The sequence below is a fragment of the Cherax quadricarinatus genome, chromosome 36 (assembly GCF_038502225.1).
Source record: "Cherax quadricarinatus isolate ZL_2023a chromosome 36, ASM3850222v1, whole genome shotgun sequence".
Lineage (NCBI taxonomy): Eukaryota > Metazoa > Arthropoda > Malacostraca > Decapoda > Parastacidae > Cherax > Cherax quadricarinatus.
Window position 1 is genome coordinate 7,813,209 of NC_091327.1, and position 26,178 is coordinate 7,839,386.

Below are 26,178 nucleotides of genomic sequence, written 5' to 3' on the forward strand. Positions count from 1 at the left end.
AAGTAGTGTGGGTTGTGCTAAGCAGTGTGGGTTGTGCTAAGTAGTGTGGGTTGTAGTAAGTAGTGTGGGTTGTGATAAGTGTGGGTTGTAGTAAGTAATGGGGGTTGTAATAAGTAGTGTGGGTTGTGCTAAGTAGTGTGGGTTGTAGTAAGTAATGTGGGTTGTAGTAAGTAGTGTGGGTTGTGCTAAGTAGTGTGGGTTGTAGTAAGTAATGGGGGTTGTAGTTAGTAGTGTGGGTTGTAGTAATTAGTGTGGGTTGTAGTAAGTAATGTGGGTTGTAGTAAGTAGTATGGGTTGTGCTAAGTAGAGTGGGTTGTAGTAAGTAATGTGGGTTGTAGTAAGTAGTGTGGGTTGTGCTAAGTAGTGTGGGTTGTAGTAAGTAATGTGGGTTGTAGTAAGTAGTGTGGGTTGTAGTAAGTAGTGTCGGTTGTGCTAAGTAGTGTGGGCTGTGCTAAGTAGTGTGGGTTGTAGTAAGTAATGTGAGTTGTAGCAAGCAGTGTGGGTTGTGCTAAGTAGTGTGGGTTGTAGTAAGTAATGTGGGTTGTAGTAAGTAGTGTGGGTTGTACTTAGTAGTATGGGTTGTGCTAAGTAGTGTGGGTTGTGCTAAGTAGTGTGGGTTGTAGTAAGTTGTGTGGGTTGTAGTAAGTAGTATGGGTTGTGCTAAGTAGTGTGGGTTGTGCTAAGTAGTGTGGGTTGTAGTAAGTAATGTGGGTTGTAGTAAGTAGTATGGGTTGTGCTAAGTAGTGTGGGTTGTGCTAAGTAGTGTGGGTTGTAGTAAGTAATGTGGGTTGTAGTAAGGAGTGTGGGTTGTGTTAAGTAGTGTGGGTTGTAGTAAGTAATGTGGGTTGTAGTAAGTAGTGTGGGTTGTGCTAAGTGTGGGTTGTAGTAAGTAATGTGGGTTGTGCTAAGTAGTGTGGGTTGTGCTAAGTAGTGTGGGTTGTGCTAAGTAGTGTGGGTTGTAGTAAGTAGTGTTGGTTGTAATAAGTAGTGTGGGTTTTAGTAAGTAATGGGGGTTGTAGTAAGTAGTGTGGGTTGTACTAAGTAGTGTGAGTTGTAGTAAGTAGTGTGGGTTGTAGTAACTAGTGTCAGCCTAAATAGTGTGGGTTGTAGTAAGTAGTGTGAGTTGCAGGAAGTAGTGTGGGTTGTGCTAAGTTGTGGGGGTTGTGCTAAGTTGTGTGGGTTGTATTAAGTAGTGTGGGTTGTGCTAAGCAGTATGGGTTGTAAGTAGTGCTAAATAGTGTGGGTTGTAGTAAGTAGTGTGGGTTGTAGCAAGTGTGGCTTGTAGTAAGTAGTGTGGGGTGTAGCAAGTTGTGTGGGTTGTAGTAAGTTGTGTGGGTTATAGTAAGTTGTGTGGGTTGTAGTAAGTAGTGTGAGTTGTAGTAAGTAGTGTGAGTTGTAGTAAGTAGTGTGGGTTGTAGTAAGTAGTATGGGTTATAATAAGTAGTGTGGGTTGTGCTAAGTAGTGTGGGTTGTGGTAAGTAGTGTGGGTTGTAGTAAGTAGTGTGGGTTGTAGCAAGTGTGGGTTGTAGTAAGTAGTGTGGATTGTAGTAAGTAGTGTGCATTGTAGTAAGTAGTGTGGGTTGTATTAAGTAGTGTGGGTTGTAGTAAGTAGTGTGTGTTGCACTAAGCAGTATGGGTTGTAAGTAGTGCAGGTTGTGCTAAATAGTGTGGATTGTAGTAAGTAATGTGTGTTGTATTAAGTAGTGTGGGTTGTAGTAAGTACATAAGAACATAAGAACATAAGAACGAAGGAACACTGCAGAAGGCCTACTGGCCCATGCGAGGCAGGTCCAAGTCTCCTACCGGCTTAAGCCAAAGCACCCAACCTAGTCAGGTCAGGTCACATTGACTTAAGGGAGGAACACGGCAACCGACCTGTTAGCACAAGCTATCAGGTCTAACTCACACCCACCCACATCTACTCATGTATTTATCCAACCTATTTTTAAAGCTACACAACGTTCTGGCCTCTATAACGGTACTTGGGAGTTTGTTCCACTCATCCACAACTCTATTACCAAACCAGTACTTTCCTATATCCTTCCTGAATCTGAATTTTTCCAACTTAAAACCATTGCTGCGAGTCCTGTCTAGGCTAGATATTTTCAGCACACTATTTACATCCCCTTTATTTATTCCTGTCTTCCATTTATACACCTCAATCATATCCCCCCTAATTCTACGTCTTTCTAGAGAGTGCAGTTTCAGGGCCCTTAGTCTATCCTCATAGGGAAGGTTTCTGATACATGGGATCATCTTTGTCATCCTCCTTTGTACATTTTCCAGAGAATTTATATCCATTCTGTAATACGGTGACCAAAACTGTGCAGCATAATCTAAATGAGGCCTAACCAAGGATGTATAGAGTTGAAGAACAACCTGAGGACTCCTATTATTTATGCTTCTTGATATGAAGCCAAGGATTCTATTAGCTTTATTGCGAACACTTATGCACTGTTGTCTTGGTTTCAGATTACTGCTAACCAGAACTCCTAAATCTTTTTCGCAATCCGTAATATTAAGATCTACATTATTTAGTTTATATGTGGCATGGTTATTGTCCTGTCCAACATTTAGAACTTTGCATTTGTCTATATTAAACTGCATCTGCCACTTCTCCGACCACTGCATCAGTCTATTCAAATCTTCCTGGAGTGCTCGAATGTCCTCGTCAGAATGAATTCGACGGCCTATTTTGGTGTCATCGGCAAACTTGCCGATGTCGCTCTTTATGCCCTCATCTATGTCGTTTATGTAGATTGTGAACAGCAGGGGGCCCAACACTGACCCCTGTGGAACACCGCTCGTGACGCTTCCCCACTCTGATTTCTCCCCATTTATGCAAACTCTCTGCTGCCTATTTGTCAACCATGCCTCTATCCAGGAAAAAATTTCTCCTCCTATTCCATGTGCTTTAATTTTCCTCAATAGTCTCTGATGTGGGACCCTGTCAAAAGCCTTACTGAAGTCCATATACACAATATCATATTCATTACCATGATCTACCTCCTCAAATACCTTAGTGAAAAAAGTTAATAAATTCGTAAGGCAGGAACGCCCCTTTGTAAAACCATGCTGAGATTCGTTGATTAATTTATGCTTTTCAAGATGGCTACGAACTGCCTCGGCAATTATTGATTCCATAAATTTTCCCACTATGGAGGTTAGGCTTATTGGTCTATAGTTCGAAGCTAAGGACCTGTCACCTGTTTTGAAAATAGGTATCACATTTGCCATTTTCCACTTATCTGGCACCATGCCAGTTTGTAGTGATATGTTGAAAAGATTAGCCAAAGGTGTGCTAAGCTCCTCTTTACATTCCTTTAGAACCCTTGCATACAGTTCATCAGGGCCTGGGGATTTGTTAGGTTTTAATTTATCTATTTGCCTAAGGACCATGTCACTTGTGACCCTAATAGTGCACAGTTTATTATCGTCCTGTTCTACATAATTTATCATTACTGGAATATCGCTGGTATCCTCCTGTGTAAAAACTGAGAGGAAGTATGTGTTAAAAATTCTACACATTTCCTTATCACTGTCAGTGAGCTGACCCGAGGAACTTTTGAGTGGGCCTATCTTGTCCCTGATCTTACTTCTGTATACCTGAAAGAATCCTTTTGGGTTAGTCTTCGATTCTTTTGCAACTTTAACCTCATAATCTCTTTTTGCTTTTCTAATTCCCTTTTTTATTTCTCTCTTTAACTGAATATATCGATTTCTTAATTGCGCCTCTCCTTTTTTGATTTGCCTATATATGCCTCTCTTTTGACCAATCAGATATTTTAATCTATTGTTCATCCATTTAGGATCATTTTTGTTTGATCTGATTTCCCTATTTGGAACATAATTTGACTGAGCAGCTAGAACTATGCCCTGGAAAGCATCATATCGGCAACCATCACCACCTACCTGACCCTTAGTCAGGTCATTCCAGTTCAGCCCACCTAAGTAATTTTTCAGTCCTATGAAATCAGCCAAGCGAAAGTCAGGGACGGAGACTTGATTGCCATTATTAGGGGAATTCCATGATATATTAAAACTGAGTGATTTGTGATCACTCTCCCCAAGCTCATCATTAACCTCAAGATTATTAATTAGTGTTTCCCTACTGGCAAGAACCAAGTCAAGGAGGTTATTTCCCCTAGTTGGCTCTGTCACAAACTGTTTTAAAAAACAATCCTGTATCGTATCAAGAAAGTCACCCGACTCTAAATTTCCTGTCAAATTGCTCCAGTCAGTCTGTCTATAGTTGAAATCTCCCATTAGCACAACATTTTCGTATGTAGATGCCTTACGAATTTCGTCCCATAGAAGTTTACTGCACTCCCTATCAAGATTTGGGGCCCTGTAAATCACACCCAAAATTAGTTTTTCTCGGCCCTCGAGAAGCTGTAACCAAACAGATTCAGTGGCTGACGCTTCTAATTTAATATCTTGTCTAACACAACAATTTAAATTGTCTCTGACATACATCGCTACTCCACCACCTTTCCTGTTGACCCTGTCAGTGTGGAATAATTTATAGCCTTGTATGTGACATTCAGAGGGCATCTCTCTATCTTTCAGATTGAGCCAGGTCTCTGTTATAGCAATAATATCTATGTTTCCTGCACTTGCAATTAATCTTAGCTCATCTATCTTATTTCTAACACTCCTGCTATTAGTATAGTAAACCTTAAGGGAGCTAGTCCCTTGCTGCCCTCTGCTGTCCCCCTTTGTTTGCTGGCCTGTTCTATTGTCTTTATTTATAACTTCATGCTGAATGCCTTTTATACATTTACTGTTTCCAACCCTAGTGTTGCAACCTGCTTGTTTCCCACACACACCCATACCTCTATCTTCCATCAGTTTAAAATCATAGGCATTTCACCAATGGCCTTCTCAATCGAGTCTGCAAGTGCTACCACCCCAGCCCCAGAGAGATGTACCCCATCCCTTGCATACATATCATGTTTGCCATAAAAGTTGTTCCAGTTGTCAATGAATGGGATTGCAAGTTCCTTGCAGTATCTGTCTAGCCAGCAATTTACACCAGTTGCCCTAGACAACCATTCATTTCCTACTCCCCTTCTAGGCAAGATGCTACATATGATTGGGATCCCTCCCTTAGACTTAATGAAATCTATAGCTGACCTGTACTTATCTAGCAGCTCTTCTCTCCTACCCTTCCCAATATCATTTCCACCAGCACTGAGACAGATAATGGGGTTGTTCCCATTACCTGACATGATATTATCCAGCCTGTTGACAATGTCCCCAACACCAGCTCCAGGGAAGCACACTCTATCTCTCATCTTCTTATTCCTATTACAAAAAGCACGGTCAATATATCTTACCTGAGAGTCACCAACCACAAGAATGCGCTTACCTTCATTAGCAGGGGCAGTAGTACCCTTACCTTCACTGGCCACTGAAGTACATTCATCCTGGAGAACAGAGAAGCGATTTCCTACCTTCAGATCTTCACTCTTAACTTTCCTTACTCTGATGCGCCTCCCATTACTGTGAACAACTCGCCACTTGTAGCAGGTGCTGGGCTGCACCTCACTGCTGGTAGCCGTTGCTACCTCCCCAACTACAGCCTCCTCACAGAGAGACAGACTGCACCTCACTGCTAGAAGTCTCATTCCCCACAACTCCAGCCACCTCACACTCTCTCCCAGACCCATTGAGGTGGACCTTCAGCCTCCTAATCTCCTCCTGGAGAAGCAAGACCTCCTCCTTCAACTCTCCAACCTCAGTTTTTAAAACACTGCAGAAGCAAGCCATGCTTTGTAACCGTCCACGCTAATCCCCAAAGCAGCTCAGGGTCTGTGACCTCACGTGACGACTGACCACTGACCACTGACGACTGACCACTGACGACTGACCACTGACCACTGTGCTAAGTAGTGTGGGTTGTAATAAGTAGTGTGGGTTGTAGCAAGTTGTGTGGGTTGTAGCAAGTTGTGTGGGTTGTGGTAAGTAGTGTGGGTTGTAGTAAGTAGTGTGGGTTGTAGTAAGTAGTGTGGGTTGTAAGTAGTGTGGGTTGTAGTAAGTAGTGTGGGTTGTAGTAAGTAGAGTGGGTTGTTGTATGTGGGTTGTAGTAAGTAGTGTGGGTTGTAGTAAGTAGTGTGGGTTGTAGTAAGTATTGTGGGTTGTAGTAAGTAGTGTGGGTTGTAATAACTAGTGTGGGTTTTAGTAAATAGTGTGGGTTGTAGTAAGTAGTGTGGGTTGTAGTAAGTAGTGTGGGTTGTAGTAAGTAGTGTGGGTTGTAATAAGTAGTGTGGGTTGTAAGTGGGGTTGTAGTAAGTAGTGTGGGTTGTGCTAAGTTTTGTGGGTTGTAGCAAGCAGTGTGGGTTATGCTAAGTAGTGTGTTGTAGTAAGTAGTGTGGGTTGTAGTAAGCAGTGTGGGTTGTAGTAAGTAGTGTGGATTGTGCTAAGTAGTGTGGATTGTAGTAAGTAGTCTGGGTTGTAGTAAGTAGTGTGGGTTGTAGTAAGTAGTGTGGGTTGTAAGTAGTGTAGTTTTTGCTAAATAGTGTGGGTTGTGCTAATTAGTGTGCATTGTAGTAAGTAGTGTGAGTTGTAGTAAGCAGTGTGGGTTGTAGTAAGTAGTGTGGGTTGTGCTAAGTAGTGTGGGTTGTGCTAAGTTTTGTCGGTTGTAGTAAGTAGTATGGGTTGTAGTAAGTAGTGTGGGTTGTGCTAAGTAGTGTGGGTTGTGCTAAGTAGTGTGAGTTGTAGTAAATAGTGTGAGTTGTAGTAAGTAGTGTGGGTTGTAGTAAGTAGTGTGGGTTGTAGTAAGCAGTGTGGGTTGTGCTAAGTAGTGTGGATTGTAGTAAGTAGTGTGGTTTTTGCTAAGTAGTCTGGGTTGTAGTAAGAAGTGTGTGTTGTGCTAAGTAGTGTGGGTTGTGCTAAGTAGTGTGCATTGTAGTAAGCAGTGTGGGTTGTAGTAAGCAGTGTGGGTTGTAGTAAGTAGTGTGGGTTGTGCTAAATAGTGTGGGTTGTGCTAAGTAGTGTCGGTAGTAGTAAGTAGTACGGGTTGTAGGAAGTTGTGTGGGTTGTGCTAAGAAGTGTTGTGTGCTGTAGTAAGTAGTGGGGGTTGTAAGTAGTGTAGGTTGTAGCAAGTAGTGTGGGTTGTGGTAAGTTGTGTGGGTTGTAGTAAGTAGTTTGGGTTGTAGTAAGTAGTGTGGTTTGTAGTAAGTAGTGTGGTTTGTAGTAAGTAGTGTGGGTTGTAGTAAGTAGTGTGGGTTGTAGTAAGTAGTGTGGGTTGTAGTAAGTAGTGTGGGCTGTAGTAAGTTGTGTGGGTTGTAGTAAGTAGTGTCAGTTGTAAGTAGTGTGGGTTTTACTAAGTACTGTGGGTTGTAGTAAGTAGTGTGGGTTGTAGTAAGTAGTACGGGTTGTGCTAAGTGGTGTGGTTTGTAGTAAGTAATGTGGGTTGTGCTAAGTAGTGTGGGTTTTGCTAAGTAGTGTCGGTTGTAGTAAGTAGTGTGGGTTGTAGTAAGTAGTGTGGGTTGTAGTAAGTAGTGTGGGTCATAGTAAGTAGTGTGGGTTGTAGTAAATAGTGTGGGTTGTAGTAAGTAGTGTGGGTTGTAGTAAGTAGTGTGGGTTGTAGTAAGTAGTGTGGGTTGTAGTAAGTAGTGTGGGTTGTAGTAAGTAGTGTGGGTTGTAGTAAGTAGTGTGGGTTGTAGTAAGTAGTGTGGGTTGTAGTAACTAGTGTGGGTTGTGCTAAGTAGTGTGGGTTGTAGTAAGTGGTGTGGGTTGTAGTAAGTAGTGTGGGTTCTAGTATGTAGTGTGGGTTGTAAGTTGGGGGTTGTAGTAAGTAGTGTGGGTTGTGGTAAGTAGTGTGGGTTGTAGTAAGTAGTGTGGGTTGTAGTAAGTAGTGTGGGTTGTGCTAAATAGTGTGAGTTGTAGTAAGTAGTCTGGGTTATAGTAAGTAGTGTGGGTTTTGCTAAGTAGGGTGGATTGTACAAAGTAGTGTGGGTTGTAGCAAGTAGTGTGGGTTGTAGTAAGAAGTGTGGGTTGTAGTAAGTAGTGTGGGTTGTGCTAAATAGTGTGGGTTGTGCTAAGAGTGTCGGTTGTAGTAAGTAGTATGGGTTGTAGGAAGTTGTGTGCGTTGTGCTAAGTAGTGTGGGCTGTTGTAAGTAGTGTGGGTTGTGCTGAGTAGTGTGGGTTGTAGTAAGTAGTGTGGGTTGTAGTAAGTAGTGTGGGTTGTGGTAAGTAGTGTGGGTTGTGATAAGTAGTGTGGCTTGTGATAAGTAGTGTGGGTTGTAGTAAGTAGTGTGGGTTGTAGTAAGTAGTGTGGGTTGCAGTAATTATTGTGGGTTGTGCTGAATAGTGTGGTTGTAGTAAGTAGTGTGCATTGTAGTAAGTGTGGGTTGTACTAAGTAGTGTGGGTTGTAGTTAGTAGTGTGGGTTGTGCTAAGTAGTGTGGGTTTTGGAAAAAGACACTTATGTATAGTTCAGGACATTTATTAAAGGAAATGTTTCACCACAGGTGGCTTGTTCAATCCTAATACAGAAAAAAACTAAGAAAATACATACAGTAAGGCCTCGCTTTACGGCATTTCGCCTTTCGGCGTTCTGCTAATATGGCGAGGTCAAATTATGACCAAAATTTTCTATACAGCCTTTGCAGCCTTTCAAATACGGCGCCCCCCACCCGGTTTGTTTACATTTTCCGTGACCACATCTATTATGTCAGGAAACTTTCCAAAATTTCAAGTGTTTTAAAGTTACTGCATATTTTATATGTACTCAATTATACTTATGTGTACCTGTACCTAAATATACTTACACACTGTGCTGGTGTGCAGGTACACATTAAAATCGCTAAGTCTCTCTCTACTCATGACGCCAATACTACGTAATAATAATCACTCTTGGGCAAACTAAATGTCTTATTTTATATCAATATATGCATTTTCATTAATCCATCTATGATATTTTCCTGTATATTATATATGAAACCCATTACATAGCATATAAACATGATACATACACTCAGAATAAAAATTGATGTAAATATGAGATTTGTTTACAAAGCAGCTGTGTAGGTAGTGTCGGAAGAATTACGTTTTCTCTAGTCAAACTGGGGGATAACTGTAGAAAAATATTCTTTTCGTATGCTTTTACTCTATGTATAGCAATTCACGGCCCTTGTGGGTTTAGTGCTTTTTATAATAATAATAATAATAATAATATTATTATTATTATTATTATTATTATTATTATTATTATTATTACAGTGGATCCCCGGTATTTGATAAGTCCAGTATTCGATGCATTTTAACGCAAAAATTTTGCCTCAATATCCAATTGAAAACCCGGTATTCGATACGATTCGTATGAGACGTGTCCACGTGTGGCCTGAACTGCCCCTTGTGTGCCAGTGTTTACAAGCCAGCTAGTGTGCGCGCATCTAAGGATACATTCGGTACATTCCATATTATCCATATTATCACTGTTTTTGGTGCTTGTTTCTGCAAAATAAGTCACCATGGGCCCCAAGAAAGCTTCTAGTGCCAACCCTGTGATAAAAAGAGTGAGAATTAGTGTGGAAATTAAGAAAGATTTTGAAGGGTTTGGGGCTAACCCTGAGAAGCCTATGCCATTTGTGGAATCCATTGTGCCTACTTCAAAAATTAAGGAAATGTGTGCACAGTGAGTTGAAGTGCAAACCTTTATGGATGAAAATCACCCTAACACAGCTATTGCAAGCCGTGCTGGTGACTATTACAATGACAATGTTGTGGCCCATTTTAGACAAATCATAAAGGAACGGGAGGTACAGAGCTCTATGGACAGATTTGTTGTGCGACAGAGGTCCAGTGACTCTCAAGCTGGTCCTGGTGGCATTAAAAGAAGAAGGGAAGTAACCCCGGAAAAGGACTTGCTACCTCAAGTCCTAATGGAAGGGGATTCCCCTTCTAAACACTAACACCATCCACACTCTCCCCTCCTCCCATCCCATCAATCATCACCAGATCTTCAATAAAGGTAAGTGTCATGTAACTGTGCATGTCTTCTTCAGTTTGTGTGTATTAACCCTTTCAGGGTCCGTCCCGTAGATCTACGGCTTTACGTTCAGGGTCCAAACCGTAGATCTACGCCATGAGCTCAGCTCACTCTGATAAACTCTGAGTGGTACATTTGGGCCTAGATATGAGAGAATACATCTATGTGGTATGTGTGCACCACATAAAACAGATCCTGCAGCACACTGTGTATAATGAGAGAAAAAAAATGAAATCATGATTTTTCGATTAAAACAGCAACTTTGCAGTGTTTTTTCGTTTGTTTTTTATAGTTGTATTTGCGATTTCTTGGTCTCATTTGATAGAATGGAAGACATGTTACAGAAATAGAGATGATTTTGATTGGTTTTAGCACTGGAAATGGCTTGAAACTGAGTTCAAAGTAGCAGAAATGTTAAATTTTTGCCGATATTCAAGAGTAAACAAACGACCTCACACATCTAATACACGCCAGCTGGTGGGTCTAATATACATTCACAAGTGTGGTGATGATATTTATACAATTATTACAGTATTGCATAACAGTAAATCTTCTATTTTTTGGTGTGAATAAAAATTCATTATGTGAATAAAAAATCAAAATGGAATTTATTTGTAAAGCCTCAAAACATAACTAATGAACAGAGGAAATGTTAATTTAGTGCCAGGAATGCCTACATTGTTCATTCTGGACCCTATTTTGAAATTGGAATATTTTGAACTTTGTGTTAAATTGGCCAAATTAACAATTTCCGATCACTTTATTTTGTAGTTGAAACAGTTGACTTGGCGATTTCTTGTGCTCAATCGATAGAATAGAAGTAATACTAGTGAAATAGCTAAGAATTTGGTTGATTGGAATAATGTAATTGGCCTAAAATGGGAGTCAAAGTCGGCAAAATCGCCGATTCGTAAATATCGCTGACACATCAAAATTCGCGAGAGCATAATTTCGTCAATTTTCCACCAAATTTCGTACTTTTTGTTTTATTACCTTCACAAAAAGATTCTCTACGATTTCATAAGAAAAAATAACAATTTTTTTTTTTTTTAAATTCTTGGACACTGGTGCGTGACTCCAGATTTGGGCCTTGGACCCTGAAAGGGTTAAAATTAATATTTCATGTGGTAACTTTTTTTTTTTTTCATACTTTTGGGTGTCTTGCATGGATTAATTTGATTTCCATTATTTCTTATGGGGAAAATTGATTCGCTTTTCGATATTTTCGGTATTCGATGAGCTCTCAGGAACGGATTAATATTGAATACCGGGGGTCCACTGTATTAATATTATCTTCATTCACTCTAAAAATGGTGTGTTTCTGTTTGTTTATTCTGAACTAACTTGTACACAATGTAAGAGTATTTGTATTGTGAGGTAATTATTATTAAAATATAAAAATATTGAGGTAAATGTTTTACAAGCTCTTACAAATGGACGTGAATGAACTAAAAGTAGACACATATTAATACCCATTTATTTCGCCTAAGTGATCGCCCACTACCTGTTCAGTTTGTGTTCTTACATTGTCTCAACTCTGTATCTCGTTCTCTCTCTCGTTTACTCTTTCATTAACTAATTGGCTCTCCTTGACGATGGCGTCTAAGGTTAGCTGTAATAAAAAAAGAAGTCGTAAGCCTCTTGCTGTAAGTGCCAAGTTAGAGGATGATAGTGTGCCATTCTGATTTTATTCAATAAACACCCTGCCACTCACCTCTCACACATTAATATGAATATTTTAAGGTAAGTAATAAGTGTACTCTGTGTGTATCTTACCTTTTATTGCATTTTTAATGCCTATTTCTATTGCTAACTTAATATAAGGTAGTGTAAACTTGTTGTCTGGCATTTATTGCATATTTATGTGTGCTCTGATAATAATACTTGTGGAGCTGTGTGGTAGCCATGTGGAGGGACAACATTACGTTTTCTCTGCTCAGCCAGCAGAGAAAACGTGTATGAATCTGCATTTGGCCCAGCCACTCCCTCACTCCACTTTTGTTTACAATTTTTGACATGAATTATTCATTACTTCTACCTTTGTTTATGATGGCATCTAAAGGTAGTTGTTAGAAATGATTAAATTCAGTGAACAAGACGAAATTAAGACACATGTGCAACATCTGGGTATCTTTATTGTAGATGTTTCGCCATCCAGTGGCATTATCAATACAAATTCTAGGATGTAACTTGAAGACAGTAGGACTATATACAGAAGATGAGGTAATCAGTCCCTCAACCTAGGAGTAGGTGCGAAGAGCACCATAGTCGTGGTGCTCTTCGCACCTACTCCTAGGTTGAGGGACTGATTACCTCATCTTCTGTATATAGTCCTACTGTCTTCAAGTTATGTCCTAGAATTTGTATTGATAAAGCCACTGGATGGCGAAACGTCTACAATAAAGATACCCAGATGTTGCACATGTGTCTTAATTTCGTCTTGTCAGTATTATATACCATTCCTGCACAATCAGTGAACAAGGTATGTCGATGTTAATAATATGGGTCTGGGCCACAGTGTAGGTAGCTGGTAGGTGTAGCTCAGGCAGGCTACACCTACCGGCTACCTACACTGACTTACTACAAATAAATACTACTCACCTCTCTTCCTATATTAAGATTACACATATTTTAAGGTAAATAATGAGTACTGTATGTGTATTTTACCTCTCTGGGATGTTTTAAATATCGTATATTAAGTATGAGAGGGGGAGCCAGTGCTACCTACACCTGGGCTACCTGCACCTGACTTCCTACAAATAAGTACTACTCACCTCTCTCCCTACATTAAGATTACAAATACTTTAAGATAAGTAATGAATTTAACTGTGTCTGTATTTTACTTTGTTTTTAATGCCTAGTTTTATTACTAACTTAATATAATTTAGTGTAAACTTGTTGTCTGGCATTTATATGCATTTATAAATGGAAAAAAAATGGCGTTCTGCCTTCCAGCGATGTCTGATTTCCGGCGACAGCCAGGAACCTAACCCGCCGTATAAGTGGGGCCCTACTGTATATATAGTGGCAGGAGTCAGGTGAAGTGATGCATGGGTAAAGGTGGTAGTAGTAGTAATAGTGGAACTAAGGAGGTGAGACGGATGGCTAGAGAGGGACCTGCTGACATATAACAGCAGCTCCCAGGATGGGTAATATCCTGTTGATTAACAATTTTGAGATACTGTAACTACCGGATTTTTGCTTTATAGTGTTACTGACAGTGATTAGTGCAGCTTCAATGCATTTTCTCCGTCTTAAGTTGTCTTCTTTAAACGCTAGTTTAGCTTCATTGAATTTCATGAGGTGTCCAACATAGGGACGATGTTGGACACTTATTGCAACTGTGGTTTCTGAACCTAGTCGTCCAGTCATTCCACGTCGCTACATCCAGACACTCAAAAACATGGCCACTAATAATGATATTCTCATCACCACAGCGGACAAAGGAGGAGGAGTGGTCATTCTCAACAGTACAGACTACGTTAGTAAGATGCAAAATTTATTGAACAACGCCAACACATACGTTTCCATCCCCGAACATGCATGGAAGAAAGAAACAGATTCCTTTCTCAGTAAGACCCACAGCATACTCAGGAAATCAGATGAAGGTAAAAAGCTCTTGTGCCTCATCCCTACCAACCCCAAGTCAGCAAGACTTTATGGTTTACCAAAGACCCACAAACCAAATGTGCCTATGAGACCCATTACATCTGGAATCGGCAGCACCCCACACAGCCTGGCAGGAGTTTTGGCGAAATATTTGTCTAAGCTTCTGGGTACAATCAGTCAGGATCACCTAAAGCATTCGGGTGACCTCCTTAACCGTATCAGGGATCTCGACATGAGTGATAAGAAACTTGCAAGTTTTGACGTGACTGCCTTATTCACCAATGTCCCAGTTGATCAAGCCATTGATCTTCTTTGCAGGGTGATTAACGATGATACAGAGTTACATGTACCTCACCAAGATTTTGTGAGCCTTGTCGAACTTTGTGTTCGTTATAACTGTTTTAGGTTTGAGGACAAGAAGTACAAAAAACTCTTTGGACTAGCCATGGGATCCCCCCTTAGTGCAGTTCTTGCCAATTTATATATGGAGGACCTGGAATCCAGACGGATCCTCAGTAACATACCTTGTTCAGTTACATGGATGCGGTACGTTGATGATATTTTGGTCATTGTACCCAAAAATCTAGATGTACGTGGCATCCTCAACACCACCAACACTCTGGAGCCTACTATTAAATTTACACTAGAGGAGGAGATGGACAACCAATTACCTTTTCTCGACATTCTCCTACGCACAGGGGAAAACACTTTCTTTTGAAGTCTACCGGAAACCTACCTACAAGAACGATCTACATTTCTTCTCTCACCATGACACAAGAACTAAAAGAGGGGTAGTTATTGGCTTCTTTCTGAGAGCCTACAGAATTTCCAGTCCGCATATATCACCATATATCACCAACTCTTTTAGTTCACTACACTTTCCCCTACACTTCATACGTGACTGCAGGAAACGTGCGACACGTATCCTCAGCAAGACCAACGCCAGTCAAGTTGAAGAAAAGCCTCCAAGTTACATCATTTTACTGGTCAGCAACGTTGCCACTAATGATTCAAAAATGTTTGACAGAAAACTTGCTAAAATATCTACCAGGTCTTCAACTACTATTAGGAACCTGATACAAAAACCCAAGCATGATTCTAGCACAAGTGCAGGAATTTACACTATACCATGTGGGAGGTGTGACAAAGTATATGTAGGGGAAACAGCCAGATCTCTGGACATTAGGATCGAAGAACACAAAAATTCTTGCAGAAATGATGACCGCAAAAACGCATGTGTTCAACATAGGGATGATGTTGGACATCTCATGAAATTCAATGAAGCTAAGCTAGTGATTAAAGAAGACAACTTAAGACGGAGAAAATGCATCGAAGCTGCACTAATCGCTGTCAGTAACACTATAAAGCAAAAATCTGGTAGTTACAGTATCTCAAAATTGCTGATCAACAGGATATTACCCTTCCTGGGAACTGCTGTTACATGTCAGCAGGTCCCTCTCTAGCCATCCATCTCACCTCCTTAGTTCCACTACTACTACTATTACTACCACCACTACCCACACGTCACTTCACCTGACTCCTGCCACTATATATATATGCGTTTTCTTCGTTTTCTCTGTATTAGGACTGAAGAAGCCACTCGTGGCAAAATGTTTCCTTTAATAAATGTCCTAAACCGTATATAAGTGTCTTTTTCCACATCTTCTTGGTATCACCATACCATTTCCTCAGTGTGGGTTGTGCTAAGTAGTGTGGGTTGTAGTAAGTAGTCGGGGTTGTAGTAAGTAGTGTTGGTTTTAGCAAGTAGTGTGGGTTGTGCTAAGTAGTGTGGGTTGTAGTAGTAGTGTGGGTTGTGGTAAGTAGTGTGGGTTGTAGTAAGTAGTGTGGGTTGTAGTAAGTAGTGTGGGTTGTAGTAAGTAGTGTGCATTGTAGTAAGTAGTGTGGGTTGTAGTAAGTAGTGTGTGTTGTAGGTAGTGTGGGTTGTAGTAGGTATTGTTTGTTGTAATAGGTAGTGTGGGTTGTAGTAGGTATTGTTTGTTGTAGTAGGTAGTGTGGGTTGTAGTAGGTAATGTGGGTTGTGGTAAGTAGTGTGGGTTGTAGTAGGTATTGTGGGTTGTAGTAAGCAGTGTGGGTTGTGGAAAGTAGTGTGGGTTGTGGTAAGTAGTGTGGGTTGTAGTAAGTAGTGTGGGTTGTGGTAAGTTTACCTGGAGAGGGTTTCGGGGGTCAACGCCCCTGCGGCCCAGTCTGAGGCTTGGCCTCGTGGTGGATCAGGGGTCTGATCAACCAGGCTGTTACTGCTGACCACATGCAAGCTGACATATGAACCACAGTCCGGTTGGTCAGGTACTGACCTTAGGTGCCTGTCCAGTGTCTTCTTGAAGACAATCAGGGGTCTATTGGTAATCCCCCTTATGTATGCTGGGAGGCAATTGAACAGTTTTGAGCCCCAGACACTTATTGTGTTGTCTCTCAATGTACTCATGGCGCCCCTGCTTTTCATCGGGGAATGTTGCATCTCCTGCTGAGACTTTCGCTTTTGTAGGGAGTGATTTTCGTGTGTAGGTTTGGTACCAATCTCTCCATACCCTTCCAAGTGTATATTATCATGTATCTCTCTCACCTGTGTTCAAGGGAATACAGATCAAGGACCTTCAACCATTCCCTGTAGTTTAGGTGCCTTATCGTACTTATGTGTGCCGTGAAAGTTCTTTGTACACTCTCCAGGTGTGCAATGTTGCCAGCCTTAAAGGGACCATTAGTGTACAGCAATATTACAGCCTAGAGAGCACAAGCGATTTGAAGTGAATCATTATGGGCTCGGCGTTCCTAGTTTTGAAGGTTCTCATTATCCATCCTGTCATTTTCTTAGCGGATGAGGTAGATACATTGTTGTGGTCGTTGAAGGCAAAATCCTCTGACATTATCAATCCCAGGTCCTTCACATTACTTTTCTGTCTGTTGTATGGTTAGAATTTATGTTGGGTTGTAGTAGGTAGTGTAGGTTGTAGTAAGTAATGTGGGCTGTAGTAGGTGGTGTAGGTTGTAGTAAGTAGTGTGGGTTGTGGTGACAGCAGAGGATTATGGGGAGAATGCTCACTATTTGCAAACTTTCTTACGTATGTATGGGATGTATTTGATAAATTTGCTCTCAAGGTGAATAGCTAAAATGTTGTGCTCATCTTGTCTTCCAGTGTTTGTGAGTTATCCCTGTGTTATGCTTATCTTGTCTTCCAGTGTTTGTGAGTTAAACCTGTGTTGGGCTCATCTTGCCTTCCAGTGTTTGAGAGTTATCCCTGTGTTATGCTCATCTTGTCTTCCAGTGTTTGTGAGTTATCCATGTGTCGTGCTCATCTTGTCTTCCATTGTTTGAGAGTTATCCGTGTGTTGTGCTCATCTTGTCTTCCAGCGTTTGTGAGTTATCCCTGTGTTGTGCTCATCTTGTCTTCCAGTGTTTGAGAGTTATCCATGTGTTGTGCTCATCTTGTCTTCCAGTGTTTGAGAGTTATCCCTGTGTTGTGCTTATCTTGTCTTCCAGTGTTTGTGAGTTATCCCTGTGTTGTGCTCATCTTGTCTTCCAGTGTTTGTGAGTTATCCATGTGTTGTGCTCATCTTGTCTTCCAGTGTTTGAGAGTTATCCCTGTGTTGTGCCCATCTTGTCTTCCAGTGTTTGTGAGTTATCCCTGTGTTGTGCTCATCTTGTCTTCCAGTGTTTGTGAGTTATCCCTGTGTTGTGCTCATCTTGTCTTCCAGTGTTTGTGAGTTATCCCTGTGTTGTGCTCATCTTGTCTTCCAGTGTTTGTGAGTTATCCCTGTGTTGTGCTCATCTTGTCTTCCAGTGTTTGTGAGTTATCCCTGTGTTGTGCTCATCTTGTCTTCCAGTGTTTGTGAGTTATCCCTGTGTTGTGCTCATCTTGTCTTCCAGTGTTTGTGAGTTATCCCTGTGTTGTGCTCATCTTGTCTTCCAGTGTTTGTGAGTTATCCCTGTGTTGTGCTCATCTTGTCTTCCAGTGTTTGTGAGTTATCCCTGTGTTGTGCTCATCTTGTCTTCCAGTGTTTGTGAGTTATCCCTGTGTTGTGCTCATCTTGTCTTCCAGTGTTTGTGAGTTATCCCTGTGTTGTGCTCATCTTGTCTTCCAGTGTTTGTGAGTTATCCCTGTGTTGTGCTCATCTTGTCTTCCAGTGTTTGTGAGTTATCCATGTGTTGTGCTCATCTTGTCTTCCAGTGTTTGTGAGTTATCCCTGTGTTGTGCTCATCTTTTCTTCCAGTGTTTGTGAGTTATCCCTGTGTTGTGCTCATCTTGTCTTCCAGTGTTTGTGAGTTATCCCTGTGTTGTGCTCATCTTGTCTTCCAGTGTTTGTGAGTTATCCATGTGTTGTGCTCATCTTGTCTTCCAGTGTTTGTGAGTTATCCATGTGTTGTGCTCATCTTGTCTTCCAGTGTTTGTGAGTTATCCATGTGTTGTGCTCATCTTGTCTTCCAGTGTTTGTGAGTTATCCCTGTGTTGTGCCCATCTTGTCTTCCAGTGTTTGTGAGTTATCCCTGTGTTGTGCCCATCTTGTCTTCCAGTGTTTGTGAGTTATCCCTGTGTTGTGCTCATCTTGTCTTCCAGTGTTTGTGAGTTATCCCTGTGTTGTGCTCATCTTGTCTTCCAGTGTTTGTGAGTTATCCATGTGTTGTGCTCATCTTGTCTTCCAGTGTTTGTGAGTTATCCATGTGTTGTGCCCATCTTGTCTTCCAGTGTTTGTGAGTTATCCCTGTGTTGTGCTCATCTTGTCTTCCAGTGTTTGTGAGTTATCCCTGTGTTGTGCCCATCTTGTCTTCCAGTGTTTGTGAGTTATCCCTGTGTTGTGCCCATCTTGTCTTCCAGTGTTTGTGAGTTATCCCTGTGTTGTGCTCATCTTGTCTTCCAGTGTTTGTGAGTTATCCCTGTGTTGTGCTCATCTTGTCTTCCAGTGTTTGTGAGTTATCCCTGTGTTGTGCCCATCTTGTCTTCCAGTGTTTGTGAGTTATCCCTGTGTTGTGCTCATCTTGTCTTCCAGTGTTTGTGAGTTATCCCTGTGTTGTGCTCATCTTGTCTTCCAGTGTTTGTGAGTTATCCCTGTGTTGTGCTCATCTTGTCTTCCAGTGTTTGTGAGTTATCCCTGTGTTGTGCTCATCTTGTCTTCCAGTGTTTGTGAGTTATCCCTGTGTTGTGCTCATCTTGTCTTCCAGTGTTTGTGAGTTATCCCTGTGTTGTGCTCATCTTGTCTTCCAGTGTTTGTGAGTTATCCCTGTGTTGTGCTCATCTTGTCTTCCAGTGTTTGTGAGTTATCCCTGTGTTGTGCTCATCTTGTCTTCCAGTGTTTGTGAGTTATCCCTGTGTTGTGCTCATCTTGTCTTCCAGTGTTTGTGAGTTATCCCTGTGTTGTGCTCATCTTGTCTTCCAGTGTTTGTGAGTTATCCCTGTGTTGTGCTCATCTTGTCTTCCAGTGTTTGTGAGTTATCCCTGTGTTGTGCTCATCTTGTCTTCCAGTGTTTGTGAGTTATCCCTGTGTTGTGCTCATCTTGTCTTCCAGTGTTTGTGAGTTATCCCTGTGTTGTGCTCATCTTGTCTTCCAGTGTTTGTGAGTTATCCCTGTGTTGTGCTCATCTTGTCTTCCAGTGTTTGTGAGTTATCCCTGTGTTGTGCTCATCTTGTCTTCCAGTGTTTGTGAGTTATCCCTGTGTTGTGCTCATCTTGTCTTCCAGTGTTTGTGAGTTATCCATGTGTTGTGCTCATCTTGTCTTCCAGTGTTTGTGAGTTATCCCTGTGTTGTGCTCATCTTGTCTTCCAGTGTTTGTGAGTTATCCCTGTGTTGTGCTCATCTTGTCTTCCAGTGTTTGTGAGTTATCCCTGTGTTGGGTTCATCTTGTCTTCCAGTGTTTGTGAGTTATCCCTGTGTTGTGCTCATCTTGTCTTCCAGTGTTTGTGAGTTATCCCTGTGTTGTGCTCATCTTGTCTTCCAGTGTTTGTGAGTTATCCATGTGTTGTGCTCATCTTGTCTTCCAGTGTTTGTGAGTTATCCCTGTGTTGTGCTCATCTTGTCTTCCAGTGTTTGTGAGTTATCCATGTGTTGTGCTCATCTTGTCTTCCAGTGTTTGTGAGTTATCCCTGTGTTGGGTTCATCTTGTCTTCCAGTGTTTGTGAGTTATCCCTGTGTTGTGCTCATCTTGTCTTCCAGTGTTTGTGAGTTATCCCTGTGTTGTGCTCATCTTGTCTTCCAGTGTTTGTGAGTTATCCCTGTGTTGTGCTCATCTTGTCTTCCAGTGTTTGTGAGTTATCCCTGTGTTGTGCTCATCTTGTCTTCCAGTGTTTGTGAGTTATCCCTGTGTTGTGCTCATCTTGTCTTCCAGTGTTTGTGAGTTATCCCTGTGTTGTGCTCATCTTGTCTTCCAGTGTTTGTGAGTTATCCCTGTGTTGTGCTCATCTTGTCTTCCAGTGTTTGTGAGTTATCCATGTGTTGTGCTCATCTTGTCTTCCAGTGTTTGTGAGTTATCCCTGTGTTGTGCTCATCTTGTCTTCCAGTGTTTGTGAGTTATCCCTGTGTTGTGCTCATCTTGTCTTCCAGTGTTTGTGAGTTATCCCTGTGTTGTGCTCATCTTGTCTTCCAGTGTTTGTGAGTTATCCCTGTGTTGTGCTCATCTTGTCTTCCAGTGTTTGTGAGTTATCCCTGTGTTGTGCTCATCTTGTCTTCCAGTGTTTGTGAGTTATCCCTGTGTTGTGCTCATCTTGTCTTCCAGTGTTTGTGAGTTATCCCTGTGTTGTGCTCATCTTGTCTTCCAGTGTTTGTGAGTTATCCCTGTGTTGTGCTCATCTTGTCTTCCAGTGTTTGTGAGTTATCCCTGTGTTGTGCTCATCTTGTCTTCCAGTGTTTGTGAGTTATCCCTGTGTTGTGCTCATCTTGTCTTCCAGTGTTTGTGAGTTATCCCTGTGTTGTGCTCATCTTGTCTTCCAGTGTTTGTGAGTTATCCCTGTGTTGTGCTCATCTTGTCTTCCAGTGTTTGTGAGTTATCCCTGTGTTGTGCTCATCTTGTCTTCCAGTTATCCCTGTGTTGTGCTCATCTTGTCTTCCAGTGTTTGTGAGTTATCCCTGTGTTGTGCTCATCTTGTCTTCCAGTGTTTGTGAGTTATCCCTGTGTTGTGCTCATCTTGTCTTCCAGTTATCCCTGTGTTGTGCTCATCTTGTCTTCCAGTGTTTGTGAGTTATCCCTGTGTTGTGCTCATCTTGTCTTCCAGTTATCCCTGTGTTGGGTTCATTAACTAGTAGGTATTTTTAATACAGTATTGAATGTTAATTTATATTTCTTCGAGTTGAGTCATCTTTTTATTTGCTATTATGTATAGGTGTGTTAGCATTCATATGAGATCACAGCTGACATTTTAAATTGTACATTTAGTAATATGAAAATTCAGTATATATTTGTATAGTTTAGAGTTTTCCTTATTCTTTGTCATTTGTTTATGAATTTTGTTGCATTAAATGCATTGTTACACATGAAACAGATGCAGAGATTGATGAAATGTTTAATGTTATAAGATTAAAGTATTTTGTGGAAGGTGTGAAAAATATTTTGTTATGAAATACATAGTACTCACTGATGTTACTTGATGTTCTTCACTACATGTACTCACTGATGTTACTTGATGTTCTTCACTACATGTACTCACTGATGTTACATGATGTTCTTCACTACATGTACTCACTGATGTTACTTGATGTTCTTCACTACATGTACTCACTGATGTTACTTGATGTTCTTCACTACATGTACTCACTGATGTTACTTGATGTTCTTCACTACATGTACTCACTGATGTTACTTGATGTTCTTCACTACATGTACTCACTGATGTTACTTGATGTTCTTCACTACATGTACTCACTGATGTTACTTGATGTTCTTCACTACATGTACTCACTGATGTTACATAATGTTCTTCACTACATGTACTCACTGATGTTACATGATGTTCTTCACTACATGTACTCACTGATGTTACATGATGTTCTTCACTACATGTACTCACTGATGTTACATGATGTTCTTCACTACATGTACTCACTGATGTTACATAATGTTCTTCACTACATGTACTCACTGATGTTACTTGATGTTCTTCACTACATGTACTCACTGATGTTACTTGATGTTCTTCACTACATGTACTCACTGATGTTACATGATGTTCTTCACTACATGTACTCACTGATTCTACTTGATGTTCTTCACTACATGTACTCACTGATGTTACATGATGTTCTTCACTACATGTACTCACTGATGTTACTTGATGTTCTTCACTACATGTACTCACTGATGTTACATGATGTTCTTCACTACATGTACTCACTGATGTTACTTGATGTTCTTCACTACATGTACTCACTGATGTTACTTGATGTTCTTCACTACATGTACTCACTGATGTTACATGATGTTCTTCACTACATGTACTCACTGATGTTACATGATGTTCTTCACTACATGTACTCACTGATTCTACTTGATGTTCTTCACTACATGTACAGTGGACCCCCGGTTAACGATTTTAATCCGTGCAAGAGGGCTCATCGTTATGCGAAATAATCGTTATGCGAATGAATTTTCCCCATAAGAAATAATGGAAATAAAATTAATCCGTGCAAGACGCCCAAAAGTATGAAAAAATTTTTTTTTTACCACATGAAATGTTAATTTTAATACACACAAACTGAAAAAGGCATGCACAATTACATGACACTTACTTTTATTGAAGATCTGGTGATGATTGATGGGATGGGAGGAGGGGAGAGCATTATCTTCTTACTGTTTAGAAGGGGAATCCCCTTCCATTAGGACTTGAGGTAGCAAGTCCTTTTCTGGGGTTACTTCCCTTCTTCTTTTAATGCCACTAGGACCAGCTTGAGAGTCACTGGACCTCTGTCGCACAACAAATCTGTCCATAGAGCTCTGTACCTCCCGTTTCTTCAAGACTTTCCTAAAATGGGCCATAACATTGTCATTGAAATAGTCACAAGCACGGCTTGCAACAGCTGTGTCAGGGTGATTTTCATCTATAAAGGTTTGCAGTTCAAACCACTCTGCACACATTTCCTTAATCTTTGAAGTAGGCACAATGGATTCCACAACTGGCATAGGCTTCTCAGGGTTAGCCCCAAACCCTTCAAAATCTTTCTTAATTTCCATACTAATTCTCACCCTTTTTACCACAGGGTTGGCACTAGAAGCTTTCTTGGGGCCCATGGTCACTTATTTTCCAGAAACACCACCGAAAACACTGTAATAATACGAAATATTCCGAGTGTATGCTTGGATGTTACCGCGGAGGCTGGCTGGTAAACAATGGGACGGCCGGCACATGTGAGGGCACATTGGACGCGTCTCGGACGAAAATCGGTATGCGGGTTTTTAATCGGTATGCGGGGCAAAAATTTTGCGATAAAAGTAATCGTTATGCGGAAAAATCGCTATGCGATGCCATCGTTATGCGGGGGTCCACTGTACTCACTGATGTTACATGATGTTCTTCACTACATGTACTCACTGATGTTACTTGATGTTCTTCACTACATGTACTCACTGATGTTACATGATGTTCTTCACTATATGTACTCACTGATGTTACTTGATGTTCTTCACTACATGTACTCACTGATGTTACTTGATGTTCTTCACTACATGTACTCACTGATGTTACATGATGTTCTTCACTACATGTACTCACTGATGTTACATGATGTTCTTCACTACATGTACTCACTGATGTTACATGATGTTCTTCACTACATGTACTCACTGATGTTACTTGATGTTCTTCACTACATGTACTCACTGATTCTACTTGATGTTCTTCACTACATGTACTCACTGATGTTACATGATGTTCTTCACTACATGTACTCACTGATGTTACATGATGTTCTTCACTACATGTACTCACTGATGTTACATGATGTTCTTCACTACATGTACTCACTGATTCTACTTGATGTTCTTCACTACATGTACTCACTGATGTTACATGATGTTCTTCACTACATGTACTCACTGATGTTACATGATGTTCTTCACTACATGTACTCACTGATGTTACATGATGTTCTTCACTACATGTACTCACTGATGTTACTTGATGTTCTTCACTACATGTACTCACTGATTCTACTTGATGTTCTTCACTACATGTACTCACTGATGTTACATGATGTTCTTCACTACATGTACTCACTGATGTTACATGATGTTCTTCACTACATGTACTCATTGATGTTACATGATGTTCTTCACTATATGTACTCACTGATGTTACTTGATGTTCTTCACTACATGTACTCACTGATGTTACTTGATGTTCTTCACTACATGTACTCACTGATGTTACTTGATGTTCTTCACTACATGTACTCACTGATGTTACTTGATGTTCTTCACTACATGTACTCACTGATGTTACTTGATGTTCTTCACTACATGTACTCACTGATGTTACTTGATGTTCTTCACTACATATACTCACTGATGTTACATGATGTTCTTCACTACATGTACTCACTGATGTTACTTGATGTTCTTCACTACATATACTCACTGATGTTACATGATGTTCTTCACTACATGTACTCACTGATGTTACATGATGTTCTTCACTACATATACTCACTGATGTTACATGATGTTCTTCACTACATGTACTCACTGATTCTACTTGATGTTCTTCACTACATGTACTCACTGATGTTACATGATGTTCTTCACTACATGTACTCACTGATGTTACATGATGTTCTTCACTACATGTACTCACTGATTCTACTTGATGTTCTTCACTACATGTACTCACTGATGTTACATGATGTTCTTCACTACATGTACTCACTGATTCTACTTGATGTTCTTCACTACATGTACTCACTGATGTTACTTGATGTTCTTCACTACATGTACTCACTGATGTTACATGATGTTCTTCACTACATGTACTCACTGATTCTACTTGATGTTCTTCACTACATGTACTCACTGATGTTACATGATATTCTTCACTACATGTACTTGCTGATGTTATATGATGTTCTTCAATACATGTATGTATTCACTTTACACTGGGTGGTAACACTGTCTTCTTCATTCTCCCATGCTTACCTTAATGCAGCAGAAAAAAACGGCAGCAACTTCCTCCGCAGCTCAGACTCCTGACTCGGCTAATCTTAAAGTCAACCAGGTATTAATAAGTTGTCACTTACATAGTAGTTGTATTTATTAACTCACAAGATGGTTAACGAGTTTGACAATATATTTATGAATTTAGACTAGCATATAATACTTGCAGTTGACACCTTCAAAGCTACAGTCCATTGCTCTACAAGGTGATACCTCTACATTGTTTACACTTGCACTGCATTGACATAAGTTTGTGTTTTACACAAGTCTTACTTTACTTTCATTATAACTCAACTTCTACTGAAATTTTTGTCATGCATTTTGCTACCCTCTTTACATTTCTTTGTGGAAAGCTTTGTTTTGTTCTTCAAGTGATGCACCCCCTTTGTAAACACTGATAAACATGTTTTTAATTTATAATTTGCACTGGAATCTGAGTTGAGTGATGTTGAGTAGTGTTTTGTGTGCACTGGACAGTGATACCATCTCTTGACAACCAACCCACAATTGAGAGAGGAGACTTCACACAAAGTTTTAGTTCATCCTGAAGCAAGACTTAACCCTTTCAGGGTTGACAGGCCCTCTCCTAAACTTGTTCCCAGAGTCAGAAATTTCTCAGGAAAAAAAAAATTCTTATGAAATGATAGAGAATCTTTTCCTGATCATAATGACACCAAAAGTATGAAATTTGGTGGAAAACTTAGGGAATTATGTTCTCGTGAAGTTAGTGGTCTCAACGATGTTTACGCATAAGCGATTTTGTCCACTTTGAGCCCTATTTTTGGCCAATTCCAGTGTACCAGTCGACAAAAATCATACTTATTTCGCTAGAACGCTATTTTTCTATCGAATGAGTACAAGAAACCACTCATTTACCGATTTCAGCTATCCAATAAAGTGGTCAGAAATTGGCAATTTTGCCAATTTCACACAAATTTCAAAAGATGCCAATTTCCAAATAGAGCCCAGAATAAATAAGACAGATATTTGTGGCACTAAAATAACATTTCCTCTGTTTATTACTCATGTCCCCAGGCCTCTGTTACATTTCTTTTGCTTTCCACTATGAATTTTTATTCTCACAAAAAATATAAGAATTATGTTATGCAGACTACTACATTAGTGTAGAAATGGTATAAATAATATCAGTGCACTTGTGAAAGAATATTAGACTCACCAGTTGACGTGTATTGGATGCTTGGCATGATTTGTTTACCTTTAAACTTTGGCAAAAATCGAACATTTCTGCTACTTTGAGCGCAAAATTAAGGTAATTTTCATTGTGAAACCAATCAAAATCATCTCAATTTCTGTAATATGTCTTCCATTCTATAAGATGAGACCAGGAAAACTAGAATACAACCATAAATAGCATATGAAAATACACTAAAAAGTCACTGTTTTAAACCAAAAACACGGTCGGAGTTTGT

The 26,178-nt window shown here is 40.4% G+C and overlaps 1 protein-coding gene across 5 annotated transcripts in view; it reads left to right on the plus strand.

Moving 5' to 3' along the window:
* The window catches only part of LOC128691434 (intersectin-1), a 203,797-nt gene that overhangs the window by 61,091 nt on the left and 116,528 nt on the right, over window positions 1-26,178 (plus strand). For 3 of the 5 annotated variants that reach the window (XM_070091691.1, XM_070091692.1, XM_070091693.1), the window contains exon 3: window positions 24,741-24,809. The exons of the other annotated variants lie outside the window; for them this stretch is intronic. In XM_070091691.1, coding sequence (XP_069947792.1) covers window positions 24,741-24,809 — 69 coding nt within the window. The remainder of the gene's footprint in view (window positions 1-24,740; window positions 24,810-26,178) is intronic. 5 annotated transcript variants of the gene reach the window in all.